We start from the raw sequence: 20162 nt of genomic DNA on the forward strand, positions 1-20162 counted from the left end.
ACAACAGCTATTGGCCTGCTCTTACAGAAAGCACCAAAAGAGGCACATATATAATTTTGTGTGCTCCTTCTGCCCTGCCTCCCTACTCCCCCACCCCCACTACTCCAGCCTCCATTAGACAATGTCCAACATGGAAATTTAGAAGATATCTTTGAGTCAAGTATCACCTGGGAATCCATCTACCCTGATTTTTTCTTGAAAGAACCAGCCTCCAAGCATCATCTGGCAATCAGTCCCATACTTTCATTCATTTTAGTTAAGGTGAGCAATTTTGTTTAACATCACTACTTCAGGATGTAAGAACTGAAGATCTCTATGAAATTAAGATTTATTTTTTCCTCTGCAAATAGTTCAGACGAACACAATGGGTTGTTACTTCCCTTGCTTATCATAACCTGACAGAAATGAATGGCCTTAAAGAAAAATTAGGCTCTCTTATGCATACCTGACAACTGTTCGAAGCAAGGCAGATCTTGCCTCGTTATGAAAGGTGATCACCACACTAGTGGCTGGCAAGTCTATCCTCCACTGTTTCCGTTGACACCTGAAAGAAATGATACCTTGTCATTTCAACATAATTTTTACATCCCAGGCTTGGCAGTCAGCCTTCACTGCAAAGTATTCATCTATTAAACTCATAGACACACTGCCAAAGAAGAACGAAATAGTGTGTTATCAAGTGAGATTACAATCAACTTATCTTTTGACACTTTTGGTAACTGTTTTAGTACACAAAAGACTAAAAAGTCAGTGGCAGAGATGGGCAGGTTCAGAAAAGTCACCACATCATCATCATTGCACTACGTCAAATGTCTTTTGTGCAGCTGAGCATGAAGAACCCTTCTTTTACAGTAAAAGCATTCAATACATCTAAGGGAATAAGCATATTTTCAACAAAAATGCACAGGTTCACAGGCTACCACACATTTCTTCTTTAGAATGGCATGTGTTTCAGTTCTGTCTTTATTTTTAAAGCTCCTGGAACATCCTGACCTTCCTCATAGATAAAACTAGTTTTTCATTCTAATGAGAACTTGTAAGGATCATAACATTCAGAATCTTCAAAACAGAGCTAGCTGTGACAATGCTGAGCCAACTAAACACAAAATCATATCCTTCCAAATCATAAAGATAATGAAATATTCCATCTATGTCAACTCAATTTTCATTACCTCTAGAAACCTGAAATTAATATAATAAGGTAAAAGAAGCAAATCCCAACATGATCCCTTCAGGACTATATACAGTTATGATATTTAATCCAATAAAATAAACCTAAAAAAGATATTACGTTCATTGTATTAGAAACTAACAGTACTAGAAAACAACGTATATTGAGTTTATGCCAAAAGCATTACAATGTGACAGGTCATGATACTGGATTGCCATTTGTGCAGTGACACACACCAGCGAAGTATTTCTTCCATATCCTTTAATTAAAGGTAGAGTTTTCATAGGCCTACTTGTCTTCAGAAGGAATAAACCCAACTAGCATACACCTGGAGCAAATTCAGTGATTGATTTCAGTACTTATTTCAGCAATTCAATTTCTGTAAACTGTGCAGTACTGATCAAACGAGTTTTTAAGAGAAGTTTGCCACCCACACTTCTAAAACTAGGCCTCTGCCTGTATAAAAGCCCCCTCCATGCCTGATTAAACATCTGCAACATGCACCATAAACAATGCAACCTCCAACTTCTGGGAATCACAAAGCAAGCAGCAACGTGCTTCTTGCCCTGGCCCGCCCTACGAAAACCTGTGGTGTTTTTGATACGACACAACCATAGTGTCACACACATTAGTGCCTGCATGAAACAGAACATTACCATGCTGCAATGACCTCACCAGCTCTGAATAAAAACAGTCTATGTATGCCCAGCCTACAAGTGCTGTGTCAGATTAGCAGGGCCATCTCTGGCTGTGGTGGGCATACAAGATGGCTTTGTCACTAGTGCCCAGGGTGGAACAAATAAATCTCAGAGGCCTGTGTGCTCCCAAAAAATAAAGAGCAGCTCCTCTATTGGGAGCGTCTGCCAATTCATCTAGACAGATAAAAGACATGCAATTGTTATAATCCAAAGTCTGCAATGCCAAAGAAGATATTCTTTATTCTGCTAACTTTCAAATTACCCACAGAGGACAGGGCTACTGTGCATGCAGTTATCACATGAAGCACTTGCATCAGAATAATTAAAAAGTCATATTAAACTTATATTGATCTCTTTGCATAAGAGAGCACTTGAGCCAGATCACATATCAGGGGGAATTACTCAAGGGGCAATGAAGCCTCTCCATTCTAAGAAAACTCAAGAGAAGAGCACTACTGTGTATTTCTGAGGGAGAAACAAGCCTTCTGGACTTCCAAATAAAACTGGAAGAATGTTTCACAAGTATTACTGTTTTCAGCTCTTCATAAATCCCTGCTTTAATTGACTCAGTATCAGTCTTCCTCCTATTCTGCTGTGTCAACAGGGCCACAGTTAAAATTCAAACCAAAGAAACAATGTCATTATTTTAGGCACAAAGATTAAACTTTGTCTCCCCAAGCTGCAGCCCTTCAATTTTATATGAATAATAAGAAATTATATTTAGTTAAGATAGAACTTGAACCGAAAACTTCAATGAAGACCTTCAATGTTTAGCATAGGTCAGTAAAATCAGTCAAAACATGAAAAGTACATTCTTTGCCCCAGAGATTTGGACTAGTTCATTTAATTAACAATTTTCCCCAAAACTTCTGTGATTTGTTTGAAACCACTTTTTGACAGAAATATGCATTTTAACCAGTGCAAGGAGAACATTCACTTCAACTGGTACTAAAGACACAGGAAGGCTTGTTTCTTCCTCATTTAAGAATAAAACTTAAGTGTGAAGTCAGAAGCTTCTAATATGTGCCAAATTACAAAGAAAACACAACTTAGTGCAGCTATAGTACTTGGCAGTAATTTCTAAAAATCATCACAACATATCAATTAGAAGATGTGATCAGAAATCACTAGTCCAAAGCATACATGGTGAACATTGGTCCACAAAAACCAGAGTATTTAATCCTTCATTCCACTTGGGAAACTATTTTATACTCACAGGAGGGCAGCTCTACGAGTTCCCTATTACAACTGTGACACTCACTTGTGTATCACTCACTTTCTAGATCTCCAAAATCTGCCATGAAACTAAAGGAAACCCAGAGGTTTCTTAAAGTTGTTCAAAGTGGTAGTTCCTGCTCAGAGTCCTCTCCACTTCCTTTCTTACATTGCATCTGCCTGTTTCTCCCCTCTTCCTTTTGCTTAAAACAAAGGCAAGCAGCTAAAACGAGTGAACCAAAAGTGTCTTCTGATAGTGCTGGCAGGCTTTCACAAAAAGCATGAGGAAATCTTCGGTCTTCCTGCTAGAAAAGGTTCATAAGATGTAAAAAAAGACTTAACCATATAGTATTAAAAGATGCATAGTTACACTCACATCTACACATCTAATGCAGAATCCTGATAAACTCCTCCTACACACTCTATAGAGAATTCCAGCAATTAAAAAACATAGCTATGTAATTTCTTTTAAGTCAAAAAGCCTCTTAGACACGTCAATACAATTAGTAAGTGACTTAAGAAGAAACAAAGCATTTCGCCACCCAGGCTTCTTTCCTTAAAGAAGACTGCAACAGCTCCACAAGAGATCTTAATATCAATTCAGCTGTCTTCAATTTTATTAGAAACTAATATGCTTCGAAGCGTCACGTGCTCAGATATTCTTCCTATGGCCATTGCTTTTGTTCTTTCCATTGCACAGTTCCCAAACAAATATTTCACACAGCTTCTTCAGCTGTTGTAGTCAAAGTTCTTCCCAGAATAGAAGGAAAATTAAATGTAACATGGCAGGGACTCATTAAGGACAGCTTGTAAGAATGATTGCTTCAGTCTGTTTTTCTGTTTTGTTGGTTTTTTTCTTTAAAAGATGACTATTCTCACACTGATAGGCACTTAAATCTGCTCCATGGCAAAGTCTAAGTAATAATCCCAGCTCAGATATAGCCTTTCCCCAGCAACATCTCTCTCTCTGGGTTCTTTTCCAGCTCTGTTTAGTCAAAACAGTTAAGCAAGTCAGCATATAATCACAAGACTAACAGTTAAAAGAAACATGGCCATTGTACTCCAGATGTCTCTCTAAGTTATTCTCAAGGGACAGTCTTTGTCTGTTAGCTCACGTCCCCCTCTCTCCTCAAGGTTATTGAGTACCTAAAAAAAAATCCAAATTCAGGATATCTGAATCATAGAAACTTCTGAAAGGTGGTTATTTGAGTTTGATCTCATGGAAAAGCATACCTGACCTAAAAAGTTAGAATACATTTCTCATGGGAAGAATAATATATGCTATGAAGAAAACTCAAAAGTAATTTTAAACTCCTCAGTACAACACCACAGGCTTTTCACTGCTTTCTTGGCAGCAAGTGAAACACCAGATTCTTCCTACTTTGACATTCACTTCAAAACAAATTACTTGCTTTACTCAATCTACAAATACTTTGCGTAAAGAAACTTAAACCCACACTATTATACAAGGGATTTAAAAAATGACTGAGTTTCTATACAAATTTTCTTCACTAGGCTATTTCTGATTAAAGAACTTTATAGGGGAAAAAAACAGGAAGAACCTTCCTTTTCTGGTGTCTTTTTCAACTACTTCTACTTACAAATCTGTGAATGTACATTCTTTTACCTATAAAATTAGTCAGGCAAATTAACTACATATGGTTGGTTAATTTTATGTTTCAAGCTGGCTTGCCTAGCTTTTAAAACCAAACCAACCAGGTTTTGTATTTTTAAGTTACAAAGTCCTAATGAGCAACTTTTTTTTTAAGCAAGATTCATGCACGTTATTAAATTCTGTTTAAAATTAAGGTCTTCTCTAACCAGTAGTAAACAATATCTTTCCTTACTGTGAAGGGTACTGTTTCCTGAAACTGCACAAGCAGCCTGAAGTATAACTTGGTCCTATGATTACCAGGGTGTGAATAAATTGATTCATTTAGGTTTATAGTTGAGATCCAAAGTGGCCCTGGAGATCTCTTGAGCCCAAATTCCCTCAAAGCAGTGCCTGCTACAGCAGGCTCTGCACTGGGCTTTGAATATCCCTAAGCCTGGAGACTTCTGGGCAACCTGCTACACTATTTGATCATCCTCACTGTGAAAGAGACTTACAAATGTAGAAACCAAGAAATGCCACCAGATAAAGAGGAACAAAGAGAGACTGAAATGCAGCACCAGTTTTGACATATAATACACACTGATGGAAGTCATGGAAACAGAAAAATTTGAATAAGATGTATTGTTCTTTAACCCACTGTTCAAGGATCAGGGAGTTTACTGTTACTGTCCTTTCTAAAGCTGGAGAACTGCTTCAGAAAAAGCAGCTCAAGCAATAAATACAGAAAGGCTAATCTAAGCCAGCATGGCTCAGTTTGGCACTTACTGATCATGCCTAGTGTCAGGAATACTTCGGTCCATTCGCAGCTTGTCGCTTTCCACCTGATTGAACTTATTCCGTGCGTAAGGATCCTGGCCGGATCGCACCACGGTAGCACCAACATAGGCGTCTTGATCAAAGTCTTGCCACCGAACCTTTCCTACAGTAGAAAAACAGGGAAATACCCAGTTTAATATTTGTGATTTAAGGAACAACATTCAGTAAGCCAAACACAACTGATGAAATATTCAATTAAGTAATTAAATTTCAACAGTACTATTTAAGAGTGTAACACCTAAACTTACTTTTGCATATTAAATTTGTCTAGACCATCCTGCAAATTAATATCAAATTTTTAAAACAATGCAAAGAATCTGCAGAAACATGAATAGCAAGCTTCACTGCCATAAGGATTCAGAAGTTTACCTATATTTATGGAAAATAAAGAGAACAGTGATTTAAGGGTGTATAGTTCTGTCTGTGACACTTCTGATGTTTGATTCCAGACTCTGATACTACTTTGCAGTAACAATTCTCCTGTCTATTATATCAGGCCATAAGAGACTACTAATCAACATATGAAATGAGAAAAAAAGCCATGACATGCTCTATTTTACACTTAATCTTACTTTTAGTTTCAACCCTTCCAGCTTCTGATAGCCCTCCCTTTCAACCTGTGACACTTCTCACGCCCTTTAATACTCAAACAGGCTACTTAAGGCCACTGGGAAAGTATAAAGTTCGGTCCAGAATACATAAACACTCAAAAAAGGGGAAATAAGAACAGCTGGAAGGTGCAAAATTGGCTGATCTAACACCAGAAGCAAAATTTATAGACAGGTCTGTAAGCAGAACAAATACCTGAAGAGATCTGCCAGAAACCAAGTTAAATAAGCCAAGCTCTGCATCTTTTGGGGATTTACTTCTCAATACATACACAAATTAAAGGCTTTGCCAAAAAAAGTATACATAGATAACCAGTCTTACTTACATTCTCCAAACAGTAGCTAAGATACTAGCTAGTAGATAAGGTAGGACAAAGGATACAGAAAAAAGCATCAGTAGCAAAGAGCTTATACTGCACCTGGAGAGCCTATGACTGAAAAAAAAAAATTATACCTCACATGTTCCTGGGGATGGAATTTCCCAGCTGCTTAACAGAAAATTTGCTTTGGTTAGTTCTTTCTGCAAGAACTCAGTATTTAAAATGTTTGGCCAAGACATATTTGTAAGCAAAACATGAAGATTAATAGAAAAGAAGCAAAACCTGTGATGCTATCTGATCAGTAGTTGTCCTTGTCACAGGTTAAACTTTTTCAATTGTATAAAATATTCAAATTAAATTTTCATTTTTCTGTATGCTTTAGTATGTCAGTTGTAGCAATATATGAAATCTCATTGATATGAAACAGTTAAGCAGCAAAAGAAGTTTATGGAAGCATTCACATGAAATGAAGATTCCTTAACAATTTTCCTAACTCATCCTCAAGACATGATGATTTCACTCAAACAAAATAAAAATCACATTGCTCTGTTATTTTCCAGCATGTGACAAATGCTCAGCAAACATGAGAAAAAATAAAGTACACCAGCAGCACACTTCGGAAAAAACTGCCAAATCAAAAGCTAGGAAAAAACCTAAAGAATGAACCTTGGCTGAATCTTCAGTCAAAATAACGGTCCCAAGGTGACTTGTCTGTTGCCTGCCAGCCTCATCCACCAAGAGAAATGGACTACTTCTGTACCAGAGGCCTTTACTCAAACCCACTGAAAGGACAATACAAACATACTAGCAAAGAACAACACTCCCTTATTGTTTTAAACTCAAAGGACCAGTGAAGCAAGTAAGATTTAAAGATGCTGAAGCTATAAGAAGAGAGAAGTACATGTTGCCAAAATAATCCTAGCATTTTCAAACTACAAAGAATTATTAGAATCGGAACAACTGCAGGGTTTTATGGCTTTCAATGATAAATGTTTTATGGCTGTGGATATTTCACAACAAATCTTACTGCAATACCTGGAGGTAGTGTCTCCACACTTTGTGCCTTGTCCTCCCCATCACTGCCACGCAATTCTTTCCTTTTGGGGTCAATATCATTTGGGTCCTCCTGAAAAAAAGTACACAATCTTTAAAATAATCAAAGAATCTTAATTTAGTTTTCAACCTTCAAAGAAAACTAGGTTTTCCAGATTTTAAACTTAGAGTGGTCAAAGAAAATACGGATTTCAGGAGAAACAATTATTATTTTTTCCATTATTTGAAAAACAGATCAAAAATTGAGTCAGACTTTTACAGTTAATTCATGCAAAATGTCTTCTTCTGGAAAAAAAAAAAAAAAAAGAAAGACATTTAGAAAGGAAGATGGAATTAGTTTTTTAATTTTTTTTTAATCAGTAATGTTCCAAGGAGCTCCATGGGAAAAAATGTTAAGAAAGACCTGAAGAAAGTCCTGCTCTAACAAGGAACAGCCTAAATAGAAAGTTATTTGAAATAAGAAACCAGGTTATCTAGCAATTATAGACATAACAGCATCCTAACTACTGGAAAAATACTTCCAAAATATTTTCATGTGTTAATTTCATTAGCATTTATTCTGGGCCTCACAGGCAACTCTGCTGGATTTGTGATTGCAGAGATATTGATGATTTAGATGGGTGGGGGACAAATAGTTTCACCAATGCCCTCCTCTAATTTCCAGCATTTATTCTGAAGCTAAAAATCTCATTTTCATTTCAACAGGGAAAGAAAAAACCCCAACCACCACACTTTTGCATTCTTACCACAAAAACACAAAATATGAAGCCGGAATTACCCCATTATGCATTTGGATTAAGTGGAGGAGAGGCTAACTTTGAAACAAAAAAAAATACCCAAACTAGCAACTGCATGGACTGTATGCCAGTTTGCACACTACACTTAGCCAACTGGTTTAAGTGTCATCAGCTTCTGTTGTTTTTGCACACTTGCCAAAAGAAATCATGCTTCCTTTTCTAAATCTGCACTGAAGGAGTCCCATCTATAAAACCAGTTACATTGGCACAATCCTGCTAAGGACAAGACCTCTCCTACAATATGCAAGATACAACACTATGCCTACAGCCATCACTGAGTGCACTGAAGCCAAGCAATGCAGAACAGTTCTCATCTCTTACAGGAAATCTTCCAGAATCTCCAGAGCAGGGCGATGGTGTATGGAAGTGCATACCGGAAAATGCCTCTGCTGTCCCAGCTCCTAAGCCACATCTGGGAATTATTTGATGGAACAGTAAGTAGTTGGAACAGGCCAAACTTATGCTGGGAAGCATTTCAACCACAAACGATACCACATCAGCTTGTCCCCAGGAATCTCAGAACTTCCCAGTGTAAATTCAGCTTAAGTGTCTAAGTGCTAAGTTGGCACTAATATTTAGAAATATGTTGGAAAAAGGCAACAGATTTCTAAAATACTGAAATTAAAAACTAAATACAGATTTTTTTTTTTCCCCCTTGAGAAATACAGCTAAATTAGTTAAAATTTGAGTACTACTAAAGCATGCTTTTCATAGCATCATGCATCAAGGATCCCAGAGAGAAGGAATTTTAACAGGTTCCTACACTTCGTATCACCATTGTACATGCTTTGGGATACTGGGACTTGGGGAGGTCAATTGATATCTCTGCTTAAAGAAAGCTTTAGGACAACAATAAAAATAACAAAGAAAACCCACACCAACACAAAAACACACTCCCAAAACCACATAGCACATTTCAAGAAAATGTTTATGACTCACACTGATGAGGGAAATTATATGTCACTGTGCACTGAGTCCCTCCAGCACAGTGAAACACATGCTTTCTGTGTTTTGAAGAAGTTATATTTCACTTATTATTTGGCTTCATGCATCATTTTAAGGACACTACAGAAACACTGAAGTCCAAGTATCAACTGTAGCTGCAAAATTCAACAAAGCTCGATACTATTCCAGATGACTATAATGGGTCTAAAAACCACATAAGTTGAAAAATAAATGCAGAACATCTGCTAAACAATCAAAATAATAATGCAAGGGTTTCTCCTGTAATTAAACAAAACAAAAACTATTGAGTGCTTCCTCATGGCCCCCTTCCTTTAAGTCTTTGGGGTAAAACTCTGCCTTCCTATTAATCCTTCTAGCTGAGGTGCATGTGCCATTGAGAGTAATTATTTACCAAGTTCTTCCACTTTAGACTTTGTTGCTGTTGTGTTTTTTATTTTTATAACATAAGCATAAATAACCAAAGGCAAAGTTAGATTCAGCAATCTTATGGTTAAATGCCATTTTGAATTCTTATAAACTTGACCTGTTCAGGAAACTACTTGGTACAGCCTTCAGATATTTTCAGGTGAGCCAAGCTGCCAGGATGAAAGTTGCCACTGCATATTGCTTGATGTTCAGCTTGCCTCCTAGAACTCCTTATAAAACAGTATTGTGATGGGAGAGTATGGGGCATTAAAAGGATATTAACCTCAAACTTTGTGCCCTAGATTAGGACTTCGTAGCTCTAAAATCAACTTAGCTAAAACTCTGTAGTAAGCACTTTGATCCAATTAAGAATTTGGAAGCTACATGTGGGAAATCCCTACCATTTAGGTGCAAACAATGTTATATCCTTCACTGAGAACTTGAGAGCACAAAAAGAGATAAAAGCAGTTATTGAAACCATAGGCATAAACACAACCAGTTTATTTATATCTTTGATTGCAAATTGCTTCAGCATGGTAATTTGGTGCTAGATAGGAATCAAACGTATGGTCGAATGGCATTACCATATTGCCATCACCACAAACAGAGCTGCTTTTTCAGCTTGCCCCGAGTGAAACAAAATCCCAGCTTCTAATGTGATCTCAAAAAGCCACTTGCTTTTGAGGAGTAATCTTTTTGGTAGAAGACAACAATGCTGGCACTGACAATACTCATTCATACAGAAAGCTAAGCTTAAGGGAAGATTGAAAGCAACTTAAACTGCTTAAAAGGAGGCACAGCTCTTTAATCATGAGAGCACAAGAGAGAGATTTAATGAATAACAATTAAAAAGGCTACTGTATTTTTCCATATTAAACTACTAACACTTTAAAATAATATTTTCCTGACATTTTTTAAAAAAGGACTGGCAATTTCAGGCTACAACTTAGTACGTAAATGCATATGGACAACCGTTTTTAAGTTATTGAAAAATAAAAAGGTAGCTGCCAACTAGAAGAGACATTAACCACACATTAGGTGTACACACAACACGGCTAGAATAAAACCTTTGTGGTCATAGTTCATGTAGTTATTTTTTTAGGCCAGGACACATAGCAACAAGCAAATGAGTGCACACCAGCTAAAATGCTAGTGTTGCAGAAATTTGTCATATTTTAATTTTACACATCATGTCACTGCTTCCCACTAATTCCTGATTCACTACTAGAAGACATGCAAAGAAACAAAACTGCAACCTTACAAGCCCATTCAGTGGGAAATATTACAATGATACTACACTAATATTTTTAACATAACAAATAAATGTACATTAAAGGTAATTTTTAAATTCAAGTCTCTAAATACCTTTGCTATTCCCAAAGCTCTGAAACTAAGGAATGTACACTTAGCATTTTGTTAAAACATTCCATGCAGCAATAACTTTGCACAATTCATTACAGTAAATTGACTAAACTGAAGGTGGGGTGGAAGTTTTTTTAGGCTGAGTAATCAGTGAGTTGCAGCAACTTTTTCTTTCAGGATACTGTAAGCTCTCCGTGCCTCAGGAAACCCACATCTACTGACAAACCTTTCTATTACCACTCACTTTTCTTTTCCTGCTCAACTCACTCACTCCATTTAAGACTAGCTGGAAGACAGAATTTGAGATACGTTGAAGATGTAACATCAAGCTCCACTTCTGAGAACTAGACTCAAAAATGTTGTTTCAGGAAATGATTAGCTACATATTTGCAACTGCTCTGCAGCAGAGAAAGGATGAGGTAGTTCAAATTCAAAGCAGGATTCAAACATTTTTTTGTAGCATTTCTACACATATATAAGACACGATCATATTCCATGAGAAATTTAAGAGTACTCAATTTGAGTTTAGAAAGCTGTAATTATACACAGATGTACATTAGCGGATAGTTTCATTACCATTATTAAATCTTCCAGACCACTTCCCTTTAGTTTTGGTATATTTGTATGCATTGAATATTATATTCCTTATAAACATTGCAAAGCAATTTTTCCTAAGTTGTTATTTCATTTGGCACCAAAACCAATTTTAAACTGTTCCAAATCCCTAGGTATTGCTTCTATATAAAAAAATTAAAGCTACTCTTTAAACTACTACTGATTTTCTTATTTTCATCTCACAATACTTTTTCCTTTCCTTTTAATTATAGTTTCAAGTATCACGGATTTGACATTTAACTGCTACGAACTGGATCTCATTATAGCAGAGATTTCAACCCCACGGTGGCTTCCTATCAAGAGAACAACTTAACAACATGAAACATCCTTAGATGCATTTAGATACCACACAGACCTTACAAGTAGCAACTCAACACAGATCTCTGAAAAGCACTTTGAGGGTGGAAATATCTCGAGTGGGAGCTGCTTGTGTTCCCAATACCAGCCTTTCGTCTCATATTCTAGATGCTGAACAGCAAGCAACATTTAGGCACAAGAGATGGCTGGGAGTTATGTGCTACCTGGACAGGTAGACATTCAGAGAAAGTAATTGAGACATGTATCTTGGTTAGACAAAATACATGTTAAGGCTTAATATCAGTTTCAGAACTTGTTTTTAGGCGAGGGCTGCTGCAGACAGATTTTCTTCTACTGGTGGTTTTCTAAGAGGAAAATAAATACTGGCAGCACCTTCGAAGAGCATTATTGTATCCAGCTGGCCTAACACAAGGCTGTGCTGCATCCAGCAGTACAGATCAGTCAAACCAATTGATGATTTTGGAAGGGGGGCTCTCATTGCAAGGCGACTCCTTGCAGGACTTCATACACTTCTGTTCTAACCACGTACTTGGGACCAGACACGCAGAAGCACTTCCATGTTGTGTGGAGCAGCACTTGCTGCTGCAGCAGTGTAACGCCTGCTGAAGTTTACATCCCTAAACCAACCATAAAGGCACCTCCTCAGAAAAGGACTGAAAGCCAAGCAGAATCAGACAGCTGACTAAGACACTGACAAAGCCTAAGCCCAAGCTTCTTTGCTACTGCTTAGTATCTACCTCTGTATTTAATATGTGCCCCTTCCTCTCACCCCAATTCAGTTTACAATCTTTTAATTATCTATCACATTAGCAAAGTTCTGAAGCACCAGTTCCTTCCAACACAGGAGGACCTTCAGCAGAGTGCAGTGTCCAGCTCAGCTTGCTTTCTGATCCAGCACTCACTGTGCCTCCCAAGAAATCTCCAGAAACATAACTCCAGTCTCTCTTGCTGCAGTAAATGAATCCAGCCTTCCTGCATGCCAGGCAAGCACTCTTAACAATTTAATGTAATTACATGATGGGACAGCCACTTCTTCCCTTCTCAGCAAAAGCATTCTGTACAAAACAGAGATAAAGTACCCTCTGAAAATGCCTGGAATGCTGCTTCTTACAGAAAAGACAAGCAGGAAATATCCCATAAACAAACAAATATTAATTTCCCCTGACTGCCAACCTGCTTAGCATACTCAAGCAGATATTTCCAAGCACACCAAGAAGTGAAGCATAAATAAATAGAAAAAACATTGAAAAACTATGTATTTTGCAACATTTGATTATCACTGTTAGTGTCAAAAATTATTACAGCAAAGATGATTTAATTTTCATTCTTACTTTATTCAATGTAAGTAAATTGCTGTCAAAGGCACATTCCTTTCATATATTTGAGTACTCAGAACAAAAATAGAAGCTTCCAGCAGGAGGAAGATACACAGCTCTCATAAGAAGACAATTTTATATTCACAAGAAAAGCCAGGGAAAAGCATCAAGATTACACCTTGATGGCTATATATACAGGAAATGTGTTTAGATATACTCTCAGCGAATACATTCAAAACATTTTGAAAATGGCAATTACTATAAGCTGTACTCTCAAGACAAAATTAAATGCCTTGGTGTCCTACCATCTCTGTAAATGTTACCTTTACTTAGTGTAACATACATTTTTTGTAGCTTACAGGCATTACCTGAAGTACTAAAACAACTATAAAACATGACATTTCCTAAACCTAGAATAGATTAAACAAAAATAATGCTTTATCTGAAGTTTCTGGAAAACAAGTATACATATTCTCTGAGGAAGGACTGATGCAACTTTGCAGATGAAGACTTATTAGTACAGCAACTGGGATCAACTGGAAGCTCTGGTTAACTAAACTTCTGGACACAACAGACGAAAGCCAAGGAGCAACAGGAAACCCAAAGTAGGGCAGGTCAGGCTATTTAAGAAATAAGTATAGATAAGCTATTAAACATGAAGATTTGCAAGCAAGTACATTTCAGATTATCTTCAAATTTTCATCAGTTCCTTAAAAATAATAGCATGACTTATCTCCCAAATACCCACACTGGTAAACATACACTGGATTAACTGATTAGTCACATATACTATACAGTTTAAGATTGTATTTCAGCATTTTACAAAAATAATATTTTTTTCTGTAAGTACCTGTCAGTAAATTAAAAAAAACCCCAAACCCGCAACACTTTTAGAGCTTGGTGAGAATTCAGGTACCCAGCTCCAGATGGCCTCTAATAAACCATGTTCCTTTTCACCTAGAGACTTCATCCACCCCAGTGATAAATGTCAAAACTAAGCGGGACAACCTTATCACCTACCAGAAAAGCAAAGAATTAAATATTACTTGCCTTACAAAATTGACAATCTAATATACCATCAGAAAGAGGAAACTAAAAACCCAGAAACCCCAGAAACTACAGCATCCCTATTCATTTCCTTGAGCTCAACAGTGAAAAAACACTGTCAGAGCTAAATTGCTTGTCAGACTGACAGCCAAGACAATGCAATGACACACACACCCACACACAGATAAAGTGTGGGTAAGAACGCATCTTCCTGCTAGAGGCTACTTCTGTCAAAGTCTTCCATGCCAAAAGAAGCCCTGCCAACCAGACATCTCCACAGAGGCCACCACAGACAGAAGCAGAATCAGCACCTGCTGTGAAATGCCCAAGCAGCAGAAAACAAAATGGGTCTCTCTGGCTTGATTGTCACCTCTCCACAGAGGCAGCAGAAGTGAGGGGAAGGTCTCATACACCAGACAGAACAGAAATGGACAAAAACACCACAGACCAGCCATGAAAAGGCTTTACTGTTTTTTCCAAGATCACTCAATCCTCACAAATCATGAAGCTGCATAAATGTACAAGGATAGGTGGCAAGAAGAGAGGGGAAGGAAGAGGAGTAGGAGAAACATATAAGGGTACTGGGACCGATAGAAGGGTTTAATCTCAAGTGCACCAGTAGCTTTGAAAGTGAGGAATAAGCACGTCTAAGAATGGCAGCAGGTCACAAAAAGAATCCAGGATTTCTGGTTAAATTTATCATGTCTCAAAAACTCACTTGTCTGCACTACCTGCCACAAATTATGAAAATAAAACATCACAAAACATCTACAGTGATCATTTAAATTAAGGATGACATCAAAAGCTATTATCACTCAATTTTAGTCTCCAAAAGGAAAGATTGATGGTGACAAAAGACATTTCCTTGAAAAGTAAATTCATGGGGTTTTTTTAAATAATGTTGAAAACAGCCTTCTACTCCAGAAGTATTTGTCAGTGCAGACACAGTTACAGGATTTATACAGTAAGTGCACACTCAGCAGCAATGGTGTTTAAGTTGTTCTTTTAATTATACTAGATTGGGAAAAAAATCCAATAATACAGTAATCAGAAATCATCATCAATCAAAAGGAGCTGATTGATCTGATCTGTTAGAGATATGAAAGCAAAAAAAAAAACCCAAAACTTCAACAGCAAAAAAGAAGGGTTTAGAAACAAAACTTTAATATTTGCAACCTGTTAAAAACATCTGACTAGTATATTCACCTCCAAGGAACATTTTGTCATATGTGATGTGAGTTTAAAAGTTTTGAAGTACATACTTAGGCAGCAGCAATAATTGTAGCATGCCTATCCCATAACTTCTAATGTTTGCAAGTAATATTTTTCTTTTTTCTTTGGGTTTCTGTTGTTTTTGTTGGCTTTTTTTTTTTTGGGGGGGGGGGGGTTGTTTTAATTGATCAGTTTCTGGAATGGGGAAAGGAAGAAGAAATAGCAGCAGCTTCCAAACAGGACATGGCTTGATACACAGACAGTATCTGCCCAGCATATTTCTTTCAAAGTTCATAGCTCTTGCTTGAGAATTACCACGCACATTCTTTTCTCACTTGAGCGCTTTCCAAGATGTGAAACCCAAATATTCAAGTAGCTTAATACAAGTACACAGGCCCCAATTCAGATCCAAGGGATACAGAAACCATGTCATTCAAAAAATTAATGAGATTAGACAAAACTCCTGTTTAACAATCCCCATTGATTCTACTTAGAGCACATGAAAGATCCCATAGAACAACTAGTCCAGCAAGGGGAAGAAAGCAGAAGGACAACATCATCCTAAACTGCTGCAATGCTTTGCAAAGAGAGCATGGAGCTGGTGCTGCTTACTCTGACAAGGCAGCTGCTGCTGACAGGGGCTGTTCACACCTCACCACGCTTCCATCCCAAACTGCTGGATTGTCCCCACTGCCCCCCTTATAGACACCACTGTGGCACTCATTTGGTTGACTTGACAGTGAGCTGGGGAGGGGTATGGATGTATCATTTCACTGGGGGGGGATTTTTTAAACCACAAATCCAACCGCTAAATTATCTGAGGTACTGGATGCAAGGGAAGCATTCCCAGCTAGGGCAGCAGGGAAAATAGTGCTGAAAGGGGTGTTCCCATTACAAGAAAAGGATTACAAGTTTAGTTACAACATTAAACCACCCATCACTCAAAACCACTACAAATTTTCCTTCTTGAAAGAAGGCAATTACTCAACAAATGCTCAGCCATGATTTAATGCCACCTCTTGTTAATGCTACAATATCAGAAGTGTCTGATGAATTAGTCTGCATTTCAAAGTCCTACCCCTAATCCTCTTTGAATTCAAATTCATCACTGCTTGCTCTTAGCTCTCTAAAGAAAGACTCTCTAAAGAATAAAAGAAAAAAAAAGCATTTGCACAGGAAGAAAGGGGAAAGTACAGAAAGCAAAATTTTGTTTTAATATTTACTTATATGATAAAGTGTTACATTTTCTGGAAGTCCAGGGAACTGAAGTTAACTAATTGAAATAAAAGCGAAGTACTGAATAAAAAAGCAGAACTCAACATGAATGCATCTAAAAATCTTAAGTATACTGAAGTATTCCAATAACACAGGCATTTGCAAGTCTCCACCTATATACATCTGAATGAAACAATAAGAAAATCGCCCACCAGCAATACAACAAATAGATGCAACAGGAATGAAGAATGGAAGATAAAAAGTCCACGTCTTGTAGATGCCTCTTGAAACACAAAGAGCAGAAATGGAAAGCAATTGGAATGAAAACCTTTTCACTTAATTTTATTTTACAAATATTTAAACCTGCAAATGTAACCAAGATCAAAAAGATATCAGAAATGCAATTACATCTAAAACCAAAACTGCTGCGGCAGTCACATCTACAGTTTGTTAGCAGAGGGGAAAGATGAGTACTATACCAAAATAACATAGAAATTGTTAAACTAAGAAAACTATCTTGCATTAAGGAAAAAACGCAGTTAACAAGTTGAATGTTTTGCTGGATGAGATCTGTAGGGCTACAATGCAATAAAGCAACACAACATCACACCACATTTTCTCAGCTATAATGGAAGGTTACCACAGACATAAGGAAAGTGAAGACAGACTGAGACAAAGGAATTAAAGTTGCTGTGTCTTGTAACTTCTCTGTAGAATGAATGCAAGGGCATTGTGTTAGTCTCTAAGAAAACATTAGGGAAAAAAAAGCAAGACTGATTTAAAAATCTTGACTTTTTTAATGGACAAAGGTTAATCTTCAGATTCAGAAATCAAGGCACTGAAAAACAAGGAAACCATTTCATTACACCTCTTTCAAGGAGGTCATCTTTGAACACAAAGAGATGGAATACATCCCAGGAATCTGAAAAATTACTTGGTAACTCCTCTAATTAAATAACCTTCAGAGAAAGCTTGTGCTTGACAGATGACTTCTGCCTCCAATAACTCTCTGCATATTTTCCCCTCTATCCCAACACTAGGATTTATGATCAGGTCTCCGCAGCTCTGGGCACATGACACAGTACACATAGCGCTGCTTTTTGGCATCTGCGTTTAACTGCAGGCTTTAAAAAAAAATTAAAAATAAATTAATATATATGTGTGTGTATATATATATATATATATATGTTGTCCACAGCTAGAGTAAAGTTTTAATCCAGTTCAAAAATTCTGGCAGAAAATGAAGTCTATTAATGCAATAAACATTAAAAGCACCATACTACAAAATTCACACAGATATTGCCAATAACATCTTTGATTTTTGCTAGACCCAGACAGCATCATTCATCTGCAATAGTCTGGACTACTAAATCAAAACTGAATCCCATAATGAAACAAATGCCTCACACAAACAAGACAAGAAGTGTGCAAGATAGACCTCTACATCAGAAGGAAGAAACACTAATTACTACTGAGATAACAGACATCTATACTTCAAATTTTCTCAGCCAAATTTTAGTACTAAGATTTCCGCCTGAAGTAGGCAATGCAGATCTTTGTATCTTTGTTCAACACAGAACAAAACTGTGTAACATGATTCCTTTGGAAGACACCATTCTGCAATATGGCACCCACTGGAAAACAAAAAAATTGGAGGGTTTTTTTTTCTACTGAGGTTAACGCTCAAGCTAATGCTATTACACAAAGCTAAGTTAGAGCACTCTATTAATAAAGTTTCAACCACACACTGACCACTGAGCTTCAAGGCAGGAAATCAGGCATTTTGCCTTGCTACTCCTCACATACAGCACTGCCTTTCCTCCAATCTGGGCTTCATTAGTTTGTCTGTACTCACAGAAAAAGCAGTCCTTCAAGCTCGGATACTGTTAGTTCAACTCTGAGCAAAGGCAGATTGTAAGGCACAGAGGGGAGCAGTAATTTTAGGCAAATTTTATACTGAGAGGATAAATTAAGCCCTTTAGATACAATTTAGGTCCCATGTGCAGAACATTCAATATTCCCACTGTGTATCAGATACATCTATCAGCCCTGGGAGCACACGAAGTTAAAAACACACAGACTTATTAATGGGAAAAACAACAGGGAAAAAAAGTTTAGAAAAGACTGGGCAATTTACTGAGGCACTCAAGGAATTCTGCAGACATGCAAGCAGCAAGGCAATTTCACACTACGCAAGCACACTGGTGTTAAACTCCTTCTAAAGAGAGAGGGAAACCCCCCTCCTGGATGCTAAGGCCTAACAAGAAAAGGTTGGGGGCTCAAGTCTGCTGAAGTTCTGGCTATTCATCTGCAGTCTCTCAGAGGAGAGGCCACCAACTGTGCACCCTTAGTGATGATCTCACACAAACTCCACAAAGAGCCCTTATCATAGAGACTGACTTAAGAGGGGGAGAGCCAGAATTAAAGCCTGATCCAAGCATGATGGCTAAGCCAAGTGCAGTGCAGAAAGCTTTTGTGCTGCTCTCAAACCTACCAAAATAAGGACAAGTCTAGAAATTTAACAGCTCCAAAGACTTCAACAAGAAAAATTACTCCAACCGAGACTCCACTTTCAGGCTGCCTAACTCAAACTATTAGAAACATCCCAGTCAAAATTTAAACCATTCTGCAGAATTTTATGAGCTATCATTCTCTAGAATACCTTTGAATACATGAAATATCAACCTTAAGGTCAAAAAATGTCAAAAGATGAGGTCAAAGCCATCATCTAGTTTGGAAGTCATGAGTGGTATGTAACAGGCAAGATCAAAATGTCACTCCTATCATCTAGTTTTCACAACACATACTACCCCACTATTTTTAACACTGAGCTCTCCACCTCTTCTCACTATATATGACCATATACGACATTTAAGTCATCCCAAAGTAGGTGAGAAAATATGAAGATTTGAAGAGAAAGACTCCTTGTACTCATGTGCATGATGTGCATGTGTGCATATACACATATATATGCACACTCAAAAACATACACATGTGCATATACAGTGAGTTAGTCACTTCGTACTGGAAAATTGAGGAGGCGGCGCAGGGTAAGAGACCAAGTACACTTTCAAAAGTACACTTTTTAAAAGTAATTTAAACTTCCACTAGATGATAGAACAAAAAAAGTCAAATTAATTGGTCTCTGTCAAGAGAGAAAAGAGTTGAAATCACATTAACAGCACAAGAGTAAATACTAAAATGAAGAGATATATTGCCACTAAGAAGAAAAGACAAGTAACCAAAACATAACCTAAGGAGCAACAAGAATTCACAGAACTTACGAAAAACAATAGTAATAACCATCTTTAATCCAAGCATTCTCAATTTTAGCTGGTAGGATAAATAGTCATAGGGATTAGAAAAGTCCCTAAAGATAAGAGAGTTCCTAAAATATTTAGAGAATAAGAAAC

At 37.3% G+C, this 20162-nt stretch overlaps 1 protein-coding gene across 3 annotated transcripts in view; it reads right to left on the minus strand.

The window, feature by feature from the left end:
- Window positions 1–20162, minus strand: part of GALNT2 (polypeptide N-acetylgalactosaminyltransferase 2) — an 89453-nt gene that overhangs the window by 33009 nt on the left and 36282 nt on the right. For all 3 annotated transcript variants that reach the window (XM_005518551.3, XM_088053011.1, XM_014263686.2), the window contains exons 2-4: window positions 7479–7569; window positions 5465–5618; window positions 446–544 (exon numbers count right to left, since the gene is read on the minus strand). In XM_005518551.3, coding sequence (XP_005518608.1) covers window positions 446–544; window positions 5465–5618; window positions 7479–7569 — 344 coding nt within the window. The remainder of the gene's footprint in view (window positions 1–445; window positions 545–5464; window positions 5619–7478; window positions 7570–20162) is intronic.

This window comes from Pseudopodoces humilis, chromosome 3 (genome assembly GCF_049639895.1).
Source record: "Pseudopodoces humilis isolate 2021_Gansu_Grassland_sample_001 chromosome 3, ASM4963989v1, whole genome shotgun sequence".
Taxonomy (NCBI): Eukaryota; Metazoa; Chordata; class Aves; order Passeriformes; family Paridae; genus Pseudopodoces; species Pseudopodoces humilis.